General features: G+C 39.0%; 1 protein-coding gene across 2 annotated transcripts in view; it reads right to left on the bottom strand.

Annotated features, from left to right (window-relative positions):
* The window catches only part of NYAP2 (neuronal tyrosine-phosphorylated phosphoinositide-3-kinase adaptor 2), a 295,147-nt gene that overhangs the window by 178,849 nt on the left and 100,051 nt on the right, over positions 1 to 16,247 (bottom strand). For both annotated transcript variants that reach the window (XM_015111043.3, NM_001194144.3), the window contains 1 exon segment: positions 2,949 to 3,250. In XM_015111043.3, the coding sequence (XP_014966529.1) occupies positions 2,949 to 3,250 (302 nt within the window).

Below are 16,247 nucleotides of genomic sequence, written 5' to 3'. Positions count from 1 at the left end.
TTGCCATTTTATTAAGTGTTCTGAAGAGAAAGTAAAATTCCCATGAAGAATCAGTTCTCTGTGGAAGTCTGTGGAAGTCTTTCTGCACTGGGTCCCGATAACTTACGTAGCCCACTGAACACCCTCAGAGCTCTTTTTTGAGGAGAAATGCTGGATTTGGAGTTGGTGTTTAATGAGCTCACTACCTATCAGTATTTTTTCCAAGTCTAACAAGTCTTTGCTGCTGCAATTTAACCACATCTGCTATTTTGTCTTCCGAAAAAATAAAGCTTGTTGAGCTGCTGCCTTCTGCTTGACAAGAAGGCATTGGGAGCCCACTATCCTTGAATCGTGAAGACATCTGAGAGAGAATTATGAGACTGTCTGCCCCAGGAACTAGCTATGAAACATCCTGAATGAATGGGAATCCCTTCTATTTTTAAGACAAGTGAATTGCCGCTCAAATTTTTCTTCTGTGGGACAGTAGTCATGATTTTCTCCATACTTTCATTCTAGGTAGCCCAGCTCCCCCTCCCCAAAGGGGGGCTTTTCTGAGGTGTGTATTTTACACTCTTTCCAGAAATGTTCCTGCCAACATGACACTGATAACACATCCCTTACTGGCTACCTTTGTCCTTCTCATCTCTCTTCTGTTTTTGGGTGGATCTTTTATTTCCCTTTATACTTGAGTTATTCCTGACTGCATTCAGGCCCCCCATCTTTCAGAGATCACTTTCTTACATCAGCAATTTTCTTTTGAAAACAATCTAACATAATTTATTATGTAGTTTTCTGGCAGTAGAAGTAGGAGAGTGGTGACTTCTGCACAGAGAATCACAGAAAATAAAGAGAAAGGAAAAGCACCATGTATCAAGGAAACCTAAGAACAACATTTAAAATTTACAAAAGGTAGGCATCTGGGGCCTTTTAGTGTACTACTGAGCTAAGGAAACACCTATTAATACATTGTGTCTAAAAGCATCAATGTGTTACAAGCTGAAGGACTTACTGATAACTCTGAATCAAGAGAAAAAGAATCAAATGTCTAATACTCTAAGAGGGCAGAGGAATAACAGTTACACACACACACACACACACACACACACACACACACACACGAATGTTCATTGTAGCACTATTCATTGTAGCTGCAAAACAGAATCAATCTGAGTATTCTTCAACAAGATAATGATTAAATAAATTACTTGACTGTACATTTCTCTCTGTTAAAGTTGTTTCTTGACAAGTTGCACACCATGGAAGTCGGTTACAATCAAAGAAGTGAAAATACAAAACACAAGACTCTATGCACTATGATATTAATTTTGCAAATATGCAAACACATACATGTTATTCACATGTGTCTTAACCACATATACTTACATGCAAAGCATTTTTTTATATGTATAGTAGGAAAAACTGAAGCCACAGGAGATTTTTTTTGTAGAATTTATGGACTGACTCCATCTCCAAGCATTTATTGGTATTATTCAATACGCACTGAAGATATTGGTTGTTTTTGGCTAAAGGCACCTGGCACCAATGAGAGAGAAAGGAGAGACAAGGATGATGGCAGAGACAGCACGTACCTCATAGGCATCTGACCTCATGGACTGCCTATGAGAATCTGTGGAAAGATTAGGCCAGAAGGCCAAGGGGCTTTCATGAGGGACTAGGGAGCCCATGTGACAATGAACACTGCCTAGCTGAAGAAAGGACCATGTGGCTCTCTGAGGCAAATATAACACTTGGTACCCTAGGGGCTCAGAGAAGCTTGCTGTGGAGAAAGGAGAGTGGGGCAGAAGAGAAGCTATGGGATCCGGTGGAACTCCTCTCTCAAACCGTCACTGGCAGCATTGGGAACCTTGAAGTGTTTTCCACATTTGCTATGTAAAGATCTGAATGTGCCTACGCAACGAGCTGAATGTTTGTGCTCCCCAAATTAGAATGTTGAAACCTTAATCCCATAATGATTGTATGTGGAGATAGAAAGGGAAGGAGAGCAGTGCTTTCATGAATGGGATTAGTGTCCTCCTATGAAGAGGCCAGTGAGGCCTTTCTGCCCTTTGAGGATACAAGGAGAAGCTGGCAGTCTGCAACCAGGAAGAGGGCCCCAACAGAGCTCTCAGGCTTCCAGCCTCCAGAACTGTGAGAAATAAATTGCTGTTGCTTATATGCCACACCCAGGCTATGGTGTTATGTTATAGCAGCCCCAACTGACCAAGATAGCTTGTGTCAAGGCACACTTGACACAAGTCACTGGAGTAAGGCTCCTTTCCCACCAAGGAATTCTTGGGAGTAACTCAGGGAAGCTGAGACTCTACTAAATTCAGTAAGACCTAAAGAGCTGGTGAGACCTGGTGTTAATGTGACCTAATTTATATTCATAGACCAGCAAGGAGGCTGGGATATATTTGATTTGTATGTTTCATAGCTGAGAAAAAACACAGGCAGGTAAGAGTAAAAACTGGAGATAATAAGTAGAGTTTAAGATTATAATATGCACACACACACATAAATACATAAATTCATATTCATTGGAAAGAAATTCACCAAAATGTTTAAAATGATATTTCTCAAAGATAAGATTATAAGCTTTTTCTTGATATTTTCCTGAATTAAAATGTTCCCTTAATAATCAAATAGTAATACCTTTAATTATATAAATAGTATAAGAAAATATAACTTTTAGATATATTTCTGGACAGAATAATTTTTGAATAATTTGAAGCTTTAAAGGATGAAAAAAACTCATATATTGCCTTCCCTTTCTGAACCATCATAAATACATTCTTCTGGAAATTTGACAACACACTAATAAATAACCTTCCCTTCAATTCTTTTCTGGGACTTCAGGGTGAGAGGCAGCATTATGTGGCCCAGTGAAGAAGGCACTTGCTCCTGGGCATGCTGACGGAACATACTATCTGAAAAACATTTCTAGGTGACGTGGGCATGGCGTGTTTTACCTTCAGTCCTCTCAGGGGGTTTCCCGCTCTTACTGGCTGCAGTGCTGCTGACCGTCTCTGATGAGGTGCTCAGCTTGGTGCTGGGGTCCCGCTTGGGCTTGGGTGGTGGTTGCCTCCGTGAGCCACAGCTGCTGTCATCGTCTGTACCCCCAACTGAGTGCAGGGACTGTGATCTCACAGAAAAGCCGCTGGAGCAAGGATGGGGGAGTCTGTCCTGAGGAGCAGGCATTGTCATGAATCCCATGCGGAAATGTTTGCCCACGTAACTCCCTTCGTGGCCTCGCCCTACTTCTCCACCTATGCTGTAAAAGAAAGCAAACCAAAAACCATGAAGATAAAAGGAGCCAGGATATACAAGATCACATGTGTGAGCATATTTCTAATGCGGAAACTTTCAAATCTTCATTTTAGTCTGGTGAAAGGCTACCTTTTAAAACAAACTCAAGTAGCATGAAAGCATTCTAACTTTTGTGTTAAATGTTGTTTTCCCCAAAGGAAAGAAAAAATACGGCATAGAACACTTATCTTCAATCACTTTATATTTACTTTGAGGTAAATCTTCTCAGTGGCTTAAAACCGTAAACAAAAATTCCATGACAATGACTCATAGATTCCTTTCGACGTGTGACTCAGTCCTAGTGGTCAGCACTTGGGACTCTTGTCCACTTCATCAAAACCATTCCTGCTTTTATCTGCTTAACATATTGGAGAAAATGAAACAAACAACACTAATAAATGTTCTGTTACCAAACACGAAAGAAAGAAAGAAAGAAAGAAAGAAAGAAAGAAAGAAAGAAAGAAAGAAAGAAAGAAAGAAAGGAAGGAAGGAAGGAAGGAAGGAAGGAAGGAAGGAAGGAAGGAAGGAAGGAAGGAAGGAAGGAAGGAAGGAAGGAAGGAAGGAGAGAGAGAGAAAGTGAAGGAAGGAGAAAAAAGATAGAATGTGACTTGTGAAATAACTGTAATCAATTACTATCTGTATGGAAATATAATTATACACACTAATTTCTGTCACTGGTAAATATTTTATTGAAAATGTTTACTTCCTACATAATAGTGAAATTCACTTCTCTGTGCTGATGTAGTGTCCTGTTACATCAAGTGTATCATTTACTTATTTAAAAATTTTAAACAAACAAAAAATTTTAGTGACTCAAAAAAAAAAAAGAAAAAAGAAAAAAAGAAAGAAAGAAGGAAAGAAAGAAAGAGAGAGAGAGAAAGAAAATGAAGGAAGAGAAAGAGAAAGTGAAAAAGTGAAGGAAGGAAGGAGAAAAAAGAAAAGAGAAAGAGGGAAAAAGAGAAAGAGAAAAAGAGAAAAAAAGAAAAAAGAAAGAAAGGAAGGAAGAGGAGAAAATGAAAGAAAGATAAGGAAAGAGAGGGAAGGAAGGAAAGAAAAGAGAAAAGAAAAGAAAGAAAAGAGGAGAGGAGAGAAAGTAAAAAGCAAAGGAGAGGAAGGGAAAGCAAAGGAGAGGAAGGGAAAGAAAAGGGGGGGCAGGAAAAGAGAAAGGAAGGAGGGAAAGGGAAGAAGGAAGGAAGGAAGGAAGGAAAGGGAAGAAGGAGGGAAGGAGGGAAGGAAGGAAGGAAGGTAGGTAGGGAAAAGAAGGGAAGAAGAAAGGAAGAGAGGCAGAGAGGGAGGGAGAAAGGAGGGAGGGACGAGAAAATATTTGCTTAAATTGGTGAAGGTATTGTCAACCACTCTCAGTCCTCCAGAATCTTCAGTTACATTAGAAACAATTCTACTAAGAAATCAGACACAGAATAAAACAGCAACATTGAGTAAAGAGGTGTAGTTTAAATATCATTTGATCCTGAGATTATTCTAAGCACTTCATAAATACTCAGGGTATGCAAAGTTTCCAAATGTAAGGTTCTTAAGTTTTACATAGGAAAGTTTGGACAAAAATATTAAAATATAAGAAATCCCCTCTAATTTTGAAATTCAAGCAATTATTTAGGAAATGACTCTTGGGTCTCTGTCTATGCTATTAATTAATAATGCCTCCTTTATGAAGAGAAGGGACACAAATGTGAATGTAAACTTTTAAAAGGAAGATTTTTCTAGAGTTTCTTTTTATCTATGAAGTTATTCACCAAGAGTAAACACAACGTTTTAAAAACATCATTACAAAATATTTGACTGATTTTCTTAGATATGTTTGAATGGTAAGAAGTACCTCTGAGTATATGAAGTCTGGAAGCTTGTTGAGTCTACCTTTCCAGACATGTAAGTTTATTCAGATCTTCGTTTACTAAAACTAATTTTGGCTGGCTCTGCCTTCATAATATGATGGAATTTTATATCTTTCATATCATTACAATGTTTGTTGTAATTTTAACATTCTATTAGGAACAATAATGAGAAATGAGATTTTCTTTCCCTTCTTCAACTGGGGACTTATGACAATTACATGTCCTTTGGGGATATAGCCAGGAAGAATTTAACGAGAACATTAGATTCTTGATTCTGGCTTTTAATACCAATGATAACTTGCCTCTCAACCCAAAATGTTTTATATGTATTTTTTTCTATTTTCAATGATATTCAGACACTAAGCACGGAGTACTATCTTTGCAATAAAAGTGGTTGGAATTTCAGTGCACTAAAAATCAACAGTATCCAGAAGCATGAATGGAGTCCAAGTGACAGCTAAGGGGCAGTGTTCACATCATAGCCGAAAGTATCCTAAGTCAGTGCAGTGTTTTTATGCTTTCTCTCTCTCTCTCTCTCTCTCTCTCTCTCTCTCTCTCTTACTCTGTGTGTTTTAAAGAATGGCAATTAAGACATACATTAGAAGCTTATCCAAACAGAGTGGTTTGTGAAAAACGAAGAATTTGAGAAAGGATGGGGTAGTGGATGTGAGGTGCAGTCTTGGTATAAGAAGGTCTATCTTCAGTTTGTGATGATGTGGCTTTGATCTTTCTCATAGATTATATACTTGATGTAATCTAACTTTGCTTTCAATTATTTTTCATCCTAACGTCTTTTGTTCATTTCTGTTGCATCACTGCACAAAAGGTGCTTTAAGGATTTATTTAGCCAGTCATCCCATTTCTGGTAACACAGCCACCTGGGGAAATTTATGCATGTGTTAATGCACATGGGAATTTATGAGAGTTACTAAAAATAATTGTATCAGCAATTTCTCAGTTACTTTTGACCTAAATGGAGACTGAACCTTTTCCCAGACTGATAATTTACTCTGCTCTTTCATTTCAGAATTATCTTTTTTAACAGCACACAACAACTTAATCTAACTCTATTTGCTTTGGTTCATATATGGCTTTTACACACACACACACACACACACACACACACAACCATTTCCTTCAAAAGAAATTCAATGCACTAGCAGGTGCCACTGCAAGTTTAGTTTGACCAGACTGTAAATGCAAGATGAAGAAATAGGACAAAAACTAATTTGGATGCAAAGACCATTGTTCAAGTCAAGGCTAGGGTCAAACAGTAAAGGTGATGGCACATCTACGTTCAAGAGACCCGAAAAGATTATTAGTCCAAAGCAAATTGAAGATTGTGAAATGCAGCATACAAGTAGTTTCTGAATTTGCTAGGAACCTGTGGAGTTTTTTTTAAAATATACAGATTCCCAGACTCCATATGAAGGGCAATGATTGAATCATACCTGTTGAATCAGAATCTCTGTAGGTGTAGAAGATAAGTTTGTGTTTTTAAAACTATATCCAGATGTTTCAGATGTAGCTAATCCAGAACCCCCCAGAAATATTAAGAACAATAGTTAGGGCCATTAATGAGTAGATTCATCAATTAGAAGCAATCAGGAAGAGGCAAATACTAGGCAAAATATCACGAATGGGAAAACATACAACCTATTAGCCAAATCTTACTAGGTTATCCTGCAGTAACAAACAATCCCCAGTCCCTAATATTTTTTAATGACATAGGTTTGTTTCTTGCTTGTATGAATGCACATCAACTGCAGCTCTGTTTCACGTACCTTCTTCATCCCAGGATGTAGCCCCATTGGGACTTTCTCTCCCGGCAGAGAGGGAAAAACACCAACTAACTTATGCAATGTCTCTCCTGGCTTCTGCTCAGAAGTGGCTTATAATCTTCCCATCACTCTCCACTGACTAAAACCAGTCTTATGGTCAAGCTTGAGGTCAGTGGCCTGGGGACATATTCTCCTCCAATAAGAAAGTACTGCAAGTCATATGGCAACACATGGGGATGCATATTCCTTGTACAGGTAGGAGATCAAATACCTGGCAGCTGTGATGGTATGCAACTGAGATCTCTTAAGAGAGCACTTGCCATGAGGAATGAAGTTAGCTGACAAGACAACAATGATCCATTGAGTGCTTTATGTTTCCAATCCCTATAACTCTGGACTCTACACAGAGTTAAAAGGTCCAGGTCCCCAAAGAGGGCACACTCTTTTTAGAAGATACAGCAAGGGTCCCATTGAACAACAACTTAGAGCTGCCCCTTGGGCAACTTGAACACCCCTTGTGTAGTGGGTAATAGGCAAGAAGAAGCTGATCATGGTGGTGTGTACCTGTTTCCCAGACACTCTGGAGACTGAGGTGGGAGGTTTGCTTGAGCTCAGGAGTTCAGGGCTGCAGTGCGTTATGATCATACCACTGCACCACTCCAGCCTGGGCAACAGAGCAAAAGCCTAGCTCTAAAACAAACAAACAAAACAGAAGAGTCGTTGCCATTGTGGAAGAGATCCTTGATCCTGGTCAGCAGGAGGTAAGGCTGCTTTTATGCAATGGGGCAGACAGAAGTATGTGTGAAACCAAGGTAATCCACTTGGGTGCCTCTTGGTACTGTCTTGCCCAAATGTGACTTTGAAAGGTCACATGCAGCAATCCTGGCCCAGAAAGGTTATGGTTACCAGGGGCTCCAACTTCTCATGAAAGAGAGATTAGTCTCTCCACCAAGTAAGCCATTGAGACAAGTGGAAGTGCTTCCTGAAGGTGCGCTGAATTTCGGATGAATGATGGAGGAGGGAGATGATGAGAACCAGTCGTATCTCCCATACAAACTGCAGTGATGAGGGCTATAGTTTATCTCCCTAACTGCACCCTTCCAAGTTTCCCCTCAGGAAGAGCCAGAAGGGAGCCAGGAGAGAACTGTTCCCCAAGCCTGCAGGAGAAGGACATCAGCTGAGTCTAGGGAGTGAACTGTGGCAGCTGTGGAGGTGTGTGACTCAGAAATCCCTCAAGAGAGGACCTTCTTTGAGGACAGCAGTCAGCTGACAGCCACCAGCGGCCATCTTCCAAATCTGGTGCAGCATTTTTGTTGAGGCTATGTTGTCCATGGGCAGCTCCTAGACAATGGATGAGCACAATGAGGTATTACACCTGGTTACTTCTTCCCAGATTTGGGCAACCTTTATAGCTGGCTTTCCCTATTGCACTGGTCAAGACCTTCCTTCCCATCACTATACCACAGTCTGATGATCTTCCTATTCAATTGCTTTTCCTCCCTCTCTCCTTTTACAGGTGCTAGACCTGTATTGTGATCTGAGGCTTGTCCTGCCTCTTCCTGCTTCCTCCTTCTTTATCTCTCACAGGCATTCTTCCCAACAAACCCCCCAGACTTCTAACTCTGTCATGGTGTCTGCTTCCTGGGAGACCTGAACTGACATACTTGGGAACACTTATACAACCTCTGGCATTCAGAAACCAAAGAAGCAGGGAAAGAGAGAAGGCATCACGACAAATGGAAGACCCCAGAAATAAGGAATGCCTGTAAAAATAGGTCATTCTCCTGCTTCAGACTGAGCATTTAAATGAGGCTTGAGGATTTAGAAGCTAAATGCACTATAGGAATATTTGGCTGGAAGTGAAAGTTATGTGGGCTAAAGAAAGAGTCTTGTTGCAATAAGACTCCAACACTCAAGATAGATTAAGCCTGACACATCTCATGTTATAAAAATAAAAACAAGTTTCATAATCCTGAATTTAAACAAGTATGCTTTTTCTCATATAATGAAGGCAATGTTGTGAGATCTACTTGTGTGTTGGTTAGTTATTCCATTACAAAACACAAAGTGTAAAATATCTAAATCAAGGAGGGTTATTTTTCCAGAAGTAATTGGTGCAATATTTGTAAATATCTCCACCAAACAAGTTATTGGCTAGTAGAGAGGCCTGGATATTTGTGCACTGGAATCATGGAGTTATAGACTATCCCAGTGCCATTATTTAGCAGCCATATAACATTAGCTACTGAACCCCTGGGGCCATTTCCTTAGCTGTTTAATAGTGGCATTGGCCCCATCAAACTGGTATCAAATTTACCTGATATACTGCATATGAAGCACTTAGCAGTGTGATATATAAAATGCAGTCAATAATTTTAGCCTTAAAATTCCTACATTTATTTAAGTCTTTTCTTACTGAATTTTGCTTATAGGATAATCATTTGCATTATAAGGCCATGCCTGTAAAGCATGCCATATGGTACCATGTAACCTCAGAAAACTTCACACAAAGAAAGTCAAAATAAAATCCTACATTTAACTCAAGGTATCAAGATAATCTAGGCAACTGTACCCCTCATGTTATTAACTTTCTTAAATACTTGCATCAGTTTTTCAAAGCACCTGCTGATCAGGACTGATAAAGAAAGGTACAAAACAAGCACTTCAAAATTTCTCTGACAATGCTAATCAACATGGTTTGTTCCTTGTCTTGTTGTCTCTTGAAATCCATCTGCATTAATGTTGTGTATTCCCTTATGAGAACTGCTTCCTTCCGAAGATAAACAAAATCCATGAGAAAGGTGAGCTGCTGAGGTGAGACGTCATCTTCAAAAGTGACAGGGGTGTTGTTTCTGCATGCAATTTTTGAGGCAAACTTGTAAATATTTTGTAATAGAATTTTCTTTGCCAAGCACTGGGAAAAACATAATCCCACTCCAGATAGATAATGATGATGACAATGATGTAGATTGAGAGCTAGATAATGATTGATAGATAAGTAGATAAAGACATTGATCCTCTTTTATGCACATCTAGAAACTTGAGATACAAACTGAAGGGTTGCCTAGGAGTTTGCTTGCTTGAATAGTTCTTTTCTGTAGTGATACTTTGGAGCTGAGCTCAAAAACCTATCTCTGAAACTGATTCATACTCCAGTATATTTCTATCTTTGCAAACTTTGCAAACCATTTAGGATTTTTTTCTGTTACATTTTCAAAAAGATGTATTTATCTAGTATTAGGGAAAGGGCGCATTCAACCATAAGTTAAGTGGGGGAACATCTGAAAGGGAAATGGTGGCAGTTACAGCTGTAAAGAAGAGGATGAGATTTGCCTGTGGGCAGGTGGGCCACTGTTACCTGTGAACTCTTGGAATCTTTCATGTGGGCATTTCACTATGAAGGAGTAGAAAGAAACTAATATTTATACTTTCTTCCTTAAAAGTATGACTTAAAAAGTTTATATTTGATGCTGCCTCCCTGTTGCCTTTTCTTTAGATGCTCAAAGCCAAATGCTTACCTAGTTCTGCCCACTGAACGTCCCCCTGGCCCATCCTACCAGAAGGATCCCTGCTCCAGTATAACGGCCTTTTCTAGGTATCAGGACCAGCTAGGTTGAGCTATGTTCATGGAAACTGGCCATCAAAAGAGCCACGAGTAACACCTCTTCCTGTCTGACAAGGAATACACCTCAACTCAATGTCAGACTTTTAAGAGAGAGGCATAATTAGTTTCATCTGCTTTGATTTTTGGCAGATGGAACTTGTCATACAATTCATCATGTTCACACACTCTTCACAGCCCCATTGGCCTTGAGTACAAATGGCTGGTCACATTCACTTACCCCCAGATTCATGAAAGCAGGCATTCTGTCTCCTTGCTCACCACGCTAGTCACTAGACACATTTGTTTTATGAAGGGAAAAGTGAATAATGGAAGTAAGTCCCCTTTGAAGATAGCCTAATAGAAGGATTAGTTAAAAAAAAATTTGTGGACATATTTCACTTTTGCTTCCCAGGGATGCATTCTCCCTTATCTTTGCAATGGAAATTTCTGTAGGGAAGTTTTTTTTTTTCTTCTCGGTCCACCATATTGCTCAGTCTCAGCCACACAAATGTTGGATCACCCTGGCCACCGTGACTATTTTAGGAACTGGCAAATGCCTCAAGGTGGTCCAATCAGATTGAACCCAGGGCACGCATGAAGCTGCACTGGCCAGAAATCTGGACCTGCTTCATCATTTTTCCCATTGTGAAGGAAGATAAGTGGGACCAGGTCTCAGGCCTTGAAGAAGACCTGGCTATAACTATGTCTGCAGCTAGAATAATCCCAGAACTGTTGAGGTATGTCAACTACTAAATTCCAGCTTGTTGAAGCCATTTATATTTGGGTTTCCTGACAGATGTATTGGGAAAAGTCCTAAATGAACCAGTGTAATAATCTGCAGACAGTAGTTACTAAATAAAAGCTATTGGCTAACTTTTATGAGAAAATGCAACAGGTGTCAGGGATAGACTGGGGATGATACAACATGGCAAACAAATGCATCCCACTTTATTATTTGAAGAAATCCTTCCTATTTAACACTATGAATAAAAATAATTAACTGCTTTACATGTTTTCCCTATATCTAGTTTTTAAATCAGGCAGTATACTTGGATATGAAAACTTGGCTTCAGTAAAATTAAACTGTGTTCATATTTTCTTCCAAATTGTTCACTCACCATTGCCCTTAATGTTTTCTCTGAGCCACATATGCTCATTCAAAACCATAATTTGTGGATTTTTTGCCTTAGGCTCAAACACTCATTTTCACCACTTCATATCCTCAATGATATCTATTTTCTACTTTTATGCACCTAATATTTTAACTCTCCTAGTTTTTTTCAGACATTAATTTCCTGTGTCTGGCTGTTTATTGATACTTCTTGGATAGGAAGGTCAAGTGTTAAAAATGGGATTTTTACACATCTTTTTATTAACTGCTGTGATGAACTGTTACAGAAAAATAAAATAACACAAGAAATAAAAAACTGTCCTGAAGAGAAAGGACTCAGTTTCTATTAGTTCCAGATATTATATTTTAAGATGATGATGATGATATCCCCCCTCTCCCCGAGACGGAGTCTTGCTGTGTCGCCCAGGCTGGAGTGCAATGGCGCATCACGGCTCACTGCAACTCCCACCTCTCAGGTTCAAGCAGTTCTCCTGCCTCAGCCTCCCAAGTAGCTGGGATTACAGGCTCACGCCACCATACCCAGCTAATTTTTGTATTTTTAGTAGAGATGGGGTTTCACCACGTTGGCCAGGCTGGTCTCAAACTCCTGACCTCCTGATCTGCCTGCCTCGGCCTCCCAAGTGCTGGGATTACAGGCATGAGCCACTATGCCTGGCCTAAAATGATATATTTTAAACATCAAATACGTTCTTTCTCCTTGGTAGGAGATTTCACTTCCGCCAAAATTCAGTATTTTAGAATTTGAGATATGTAACTAACCAACTTATTTACTAGCTATCCAATTATAGGTAGAAGACATAGTTTATGAACTTCAATTATACTTATCTTTATAAAGAAACACTTTCCAGGGTTGTTATAAAGTAAAATGAGATAAAACATTTTAAAATAACCTATCAAGGTAGCTGATATAAGTACACGTGCTATAGACTGAACATTTATGCTCCCTGCTTCCCCCATCCCAAATGTATGTGTCGAAACCTAATCCCCAGTGTGATGGTATTTGCAGATGGAGACTTTGGAAGGTGATTAGGTCTTGGGGACAAAACCCTCTTGAATGAAATTAGGGTCCTCATTAAAGAGACCCCAGAGAGTTCTCTTACCCCTTCTATGGTGTGAGGACACAGAGAAAACAGCCGTCAACGAACCAGGGAGCAGGACCTCACCAGACACTGAGTCTGCCATCAGCTCAATCTTGGACTTCCCAGCTTCCAGAACTGTGTGAAATAAATGTCTGTGGTATTTACCCTAGCAGCCTGAGTGTACTATGACAGAAGCCTGGACAAATATTAATTTACCTCCCCTTCCTTCCTGACTTATCTAACTCTGTATCAATTTTTATCTTTCCATTCCCAGTCATCAAATAGGTGTTTTTAATAAGTTTCCACCCTGCAGCACCATGAGGGAAAACATACGCTAATCATATAAATACACTTTGTTTATTTTTGTAAGAGGGCTTCGACAGTATTGTCACATAATATACTTCCAAATCCAGATAGGAAATAAAGAGAAAAAGTCAAGGAAAAAAAGCCATAATTATCAGCAGGACATAATTATAGAGTTGCGCAAATCTATTGAATGGATTTTATGGTCATCTCTATCAAATGCCATGATACTTTAAGATTTTTATGAATGTTGGAGCTTAGGGTAATCATGGCTAGGGAGTTACGCTTGAAAAACAAGCACACAACTTATTTATCACAAAGTGCTACTGCCAAGAGTTTGAGGTTAATATTGCTGCCCGTTAATGTGATGCTTAATTATAATAAAGTAAGGAGGTTACAGAGGGAAGTAGAGAGATTTTTTTTTAACCTCTATCAAAGTTCCTTTTCTTCAGCTCTGAGTTTATAAAGAGGCAGGACAGAAATATAATGCTTATTAAAGCCAGAACAAATTCTATGGAACATCTTTAAGAGACTTATTTTTACTTAAAACATGACAAGTGCTTTTAAGATTAACATATGTTATTATCTACGGTACTTTGGAATCTAAAATTAAAACATCCCTCATTTCTATACATAAGATTCTTCTACTCCTTGAAGTGTCATGGCCTAAAGAAGAGAGGGTATATGGAAAATAAATTATGATATTCAGACTGAACTTAGAATACAGTTTACAGAAGTCCACATCGTGGGAGATCTTTTCCAAAAATTCAACCAGAGGAGGAGAAGTTCTGGAAAATATATTTTATTTGTGTCTTCAAAACTGACATAAGCTTTGAATATGGTTTGAGAACATGCCAAGTTTTTAGAAATGAGTTTAGCTAACCATATGTGGCTCATTTTTTTCAACCTAGAAGTAGAAACTAGAACTATAGAATAACATATAATGGCCTTGAACTTCCCGAGCAGAAGGCGTTAACTTAATGCTGGTTTAAAGTATAATAACTGATTTAGCTTTCTAAAGGTATAATTTTTAAGGAGGACAAAACAACTCTGTCTTGAGGCATTTATTTACTCACTATTTATTTACAGGATATCCAGCTGTCTACAGTTTGTCAGGCAGTGAACAGAGCAGAGTGCTCAGGGTCCTCAGAACATCACAGGCTCTTGAACCCCTATGATTTCAGCACCTTGTGATCAGATGTTCTCTCAGAGGAAGTACAAGGCAGGTACAATGGAAGAACAAGTGCTGGGGCCCTAACAACCACTGAAGGACTGGGAAGCCCCAAGGGAGGAAGTGGCTTTTCAGCTGATGCAGATCATGAGTAAGACTTCATCAGATGAAGAGAGAAGTGGGGAAGACGGGGATTTGTGAGCAGGAAGTGGGGATCTAGAGAAATTGAAAAATTATGGGTATATTTGGACAAAACTTAATTGGACCTTGTCTGTCTTGTATTTCCAGTGGCTGGAACAGTGTTTGACCCAAAGGAGCAACCAATAAGTATCAATTAAATAAATGAATGTATACGTATATGTTTGGGAATAGTTCAAGAATAACACACAGGCTTCTTAAGCGACAGGATGGATGATACCATTATTGAATGACATTCTTCTCTATTTCCTTCTTCAGTGGCCATTTTCTCAATTTATGATGGAGAAAGGAAAAGTTTGTGACTACTCATACACTATTAATTTTTGTCCCTGTTGGAACCAGTAATTTGAATGCAGAGATCAGCTTAATCCCCTTCTCACCATCTCTACTGCTCTGCTGTGGTTTAGGTGCTCATCACTTCTTGGCTAAATTAATGCAATTGCCTCTTAGCTGATCTTTCTCTACAGCGCTGGCAGATTTATCCTTCTAAATGCAGATTTGCTCATGTCACTCTCTAAATTAAAACCCTTTGATAGCTCTTCCATTTCTTTGGACTAAAAATCCAAACTTTTAAGTTATACTCATGGTCTTTTAAGGTCTGGATTCTATACCAATTCTCATCTGCAACATGTTCCCTTTCTGACCTCAAGAATTCTCTAATGGAACATGTTCCTGCCTTAACATTGCCATAGGACTCTATGCTCCTCCATGTAATAGCACTTCCTTTATCACACCCTTTAGGTGTGTTCTCTGAGTAGATCTCCTCCACTGGTCTGTGAGCTCCTTGAGACCACAGACTATGCATTGTTTGTAGCAAGTGGAAAGTGGGTAGGAATAGTGGGAAAGAGAGGAAGATGTGACCCATTAAAAACCACTAAGTAGTTTCAGAAACTTTTCTTTTTGAATTATTTTGGGATAGGTATTTTCAAACTATCATTGGAAAGAAAAATTACAATGATACTATGAGGCTTAGGTATGATTTGCTGATAATTCCTTTCACTGTTGAAACAAAAATATATATGATGGAATGCTGTTTTCAGATATCCCAATGGCCAACTTGAAAAATTGAACATACAATTCTAGCTCTATTACAAACTAGTTCTGTGACCCCAGGCACATTAATTCATTTAGTTTTTTTTTTTATCTTCACCTCAAAGTGGAGGCTACCAATATCTCTCTGTCTCATATTGTTTTATACATTATTTACTTGCCTGAGATAACACAGTAGAAGCCTCTAAATTAATCATTATTTAACAAATCCCTGGATTAGATACCATTCTCCTTCAACTTTGTAAACATCTTAATTGACACCAATGGCATTTTGAATTCCAGAGTCAAGAGGCTACTCTCTTGATTGTCCACACACCTATGATCTAGAGAGTAGATGGTATGCTTATGAGATCAGTTATGTATACTCTCAAACCTTAAGCCAGTTTGAAGTTGGACCTAGAGGGAGAACGCATGTTCCTATTAGTGAGAACTGTAAAGTCATGCCCTGGATTCGAGAAAGAGCCAAACAACTCAAATAAGTGGCAGATACCATACTCTTTAGTATAATTTCAGTATGTTTTCTTTTCTGAAAAGTTTCCTATCAGTAACAAGGCAGCTAGTTACTTTCCCAGCCCAGACCATCATCTGTGATACAGTATTAGATATTCACATCACCCTTGAATGCTTCCTTTTTTACTACTGTTTTAGGGTGCAAAGCTACCAAAATAGGTACCCCATTTTGCAAAATCTCTATTCTCCATAATATTGGAAGAAAGGGATTAGTATGACCCCAAACTATTTCTGGCATGAAATTTCACACCAGAAAAATGAGTTTTCTTGAAACCTGTAGCTCC

This window comes from Macaca mulatta, chromosome 12 (genome assembly GCF_049350105.2).
Source record: "Macaca mulatta isolate MMU2019108-1 chromosome 12, T2T-MMU8v2.0, whole genome shotgun sequence".
Taxonomy (NCBI): Eukaryota; Metazoa; Chordata; class Mammalia; order Primates; family Cercopithecidae; genus Macaca; species Macaca mulatta.
The sequence above is the reverse complement of the archived record's forward strand: the minus strand, read 5'-3'. Positions and strand labels throughout refer to the sequence as shown.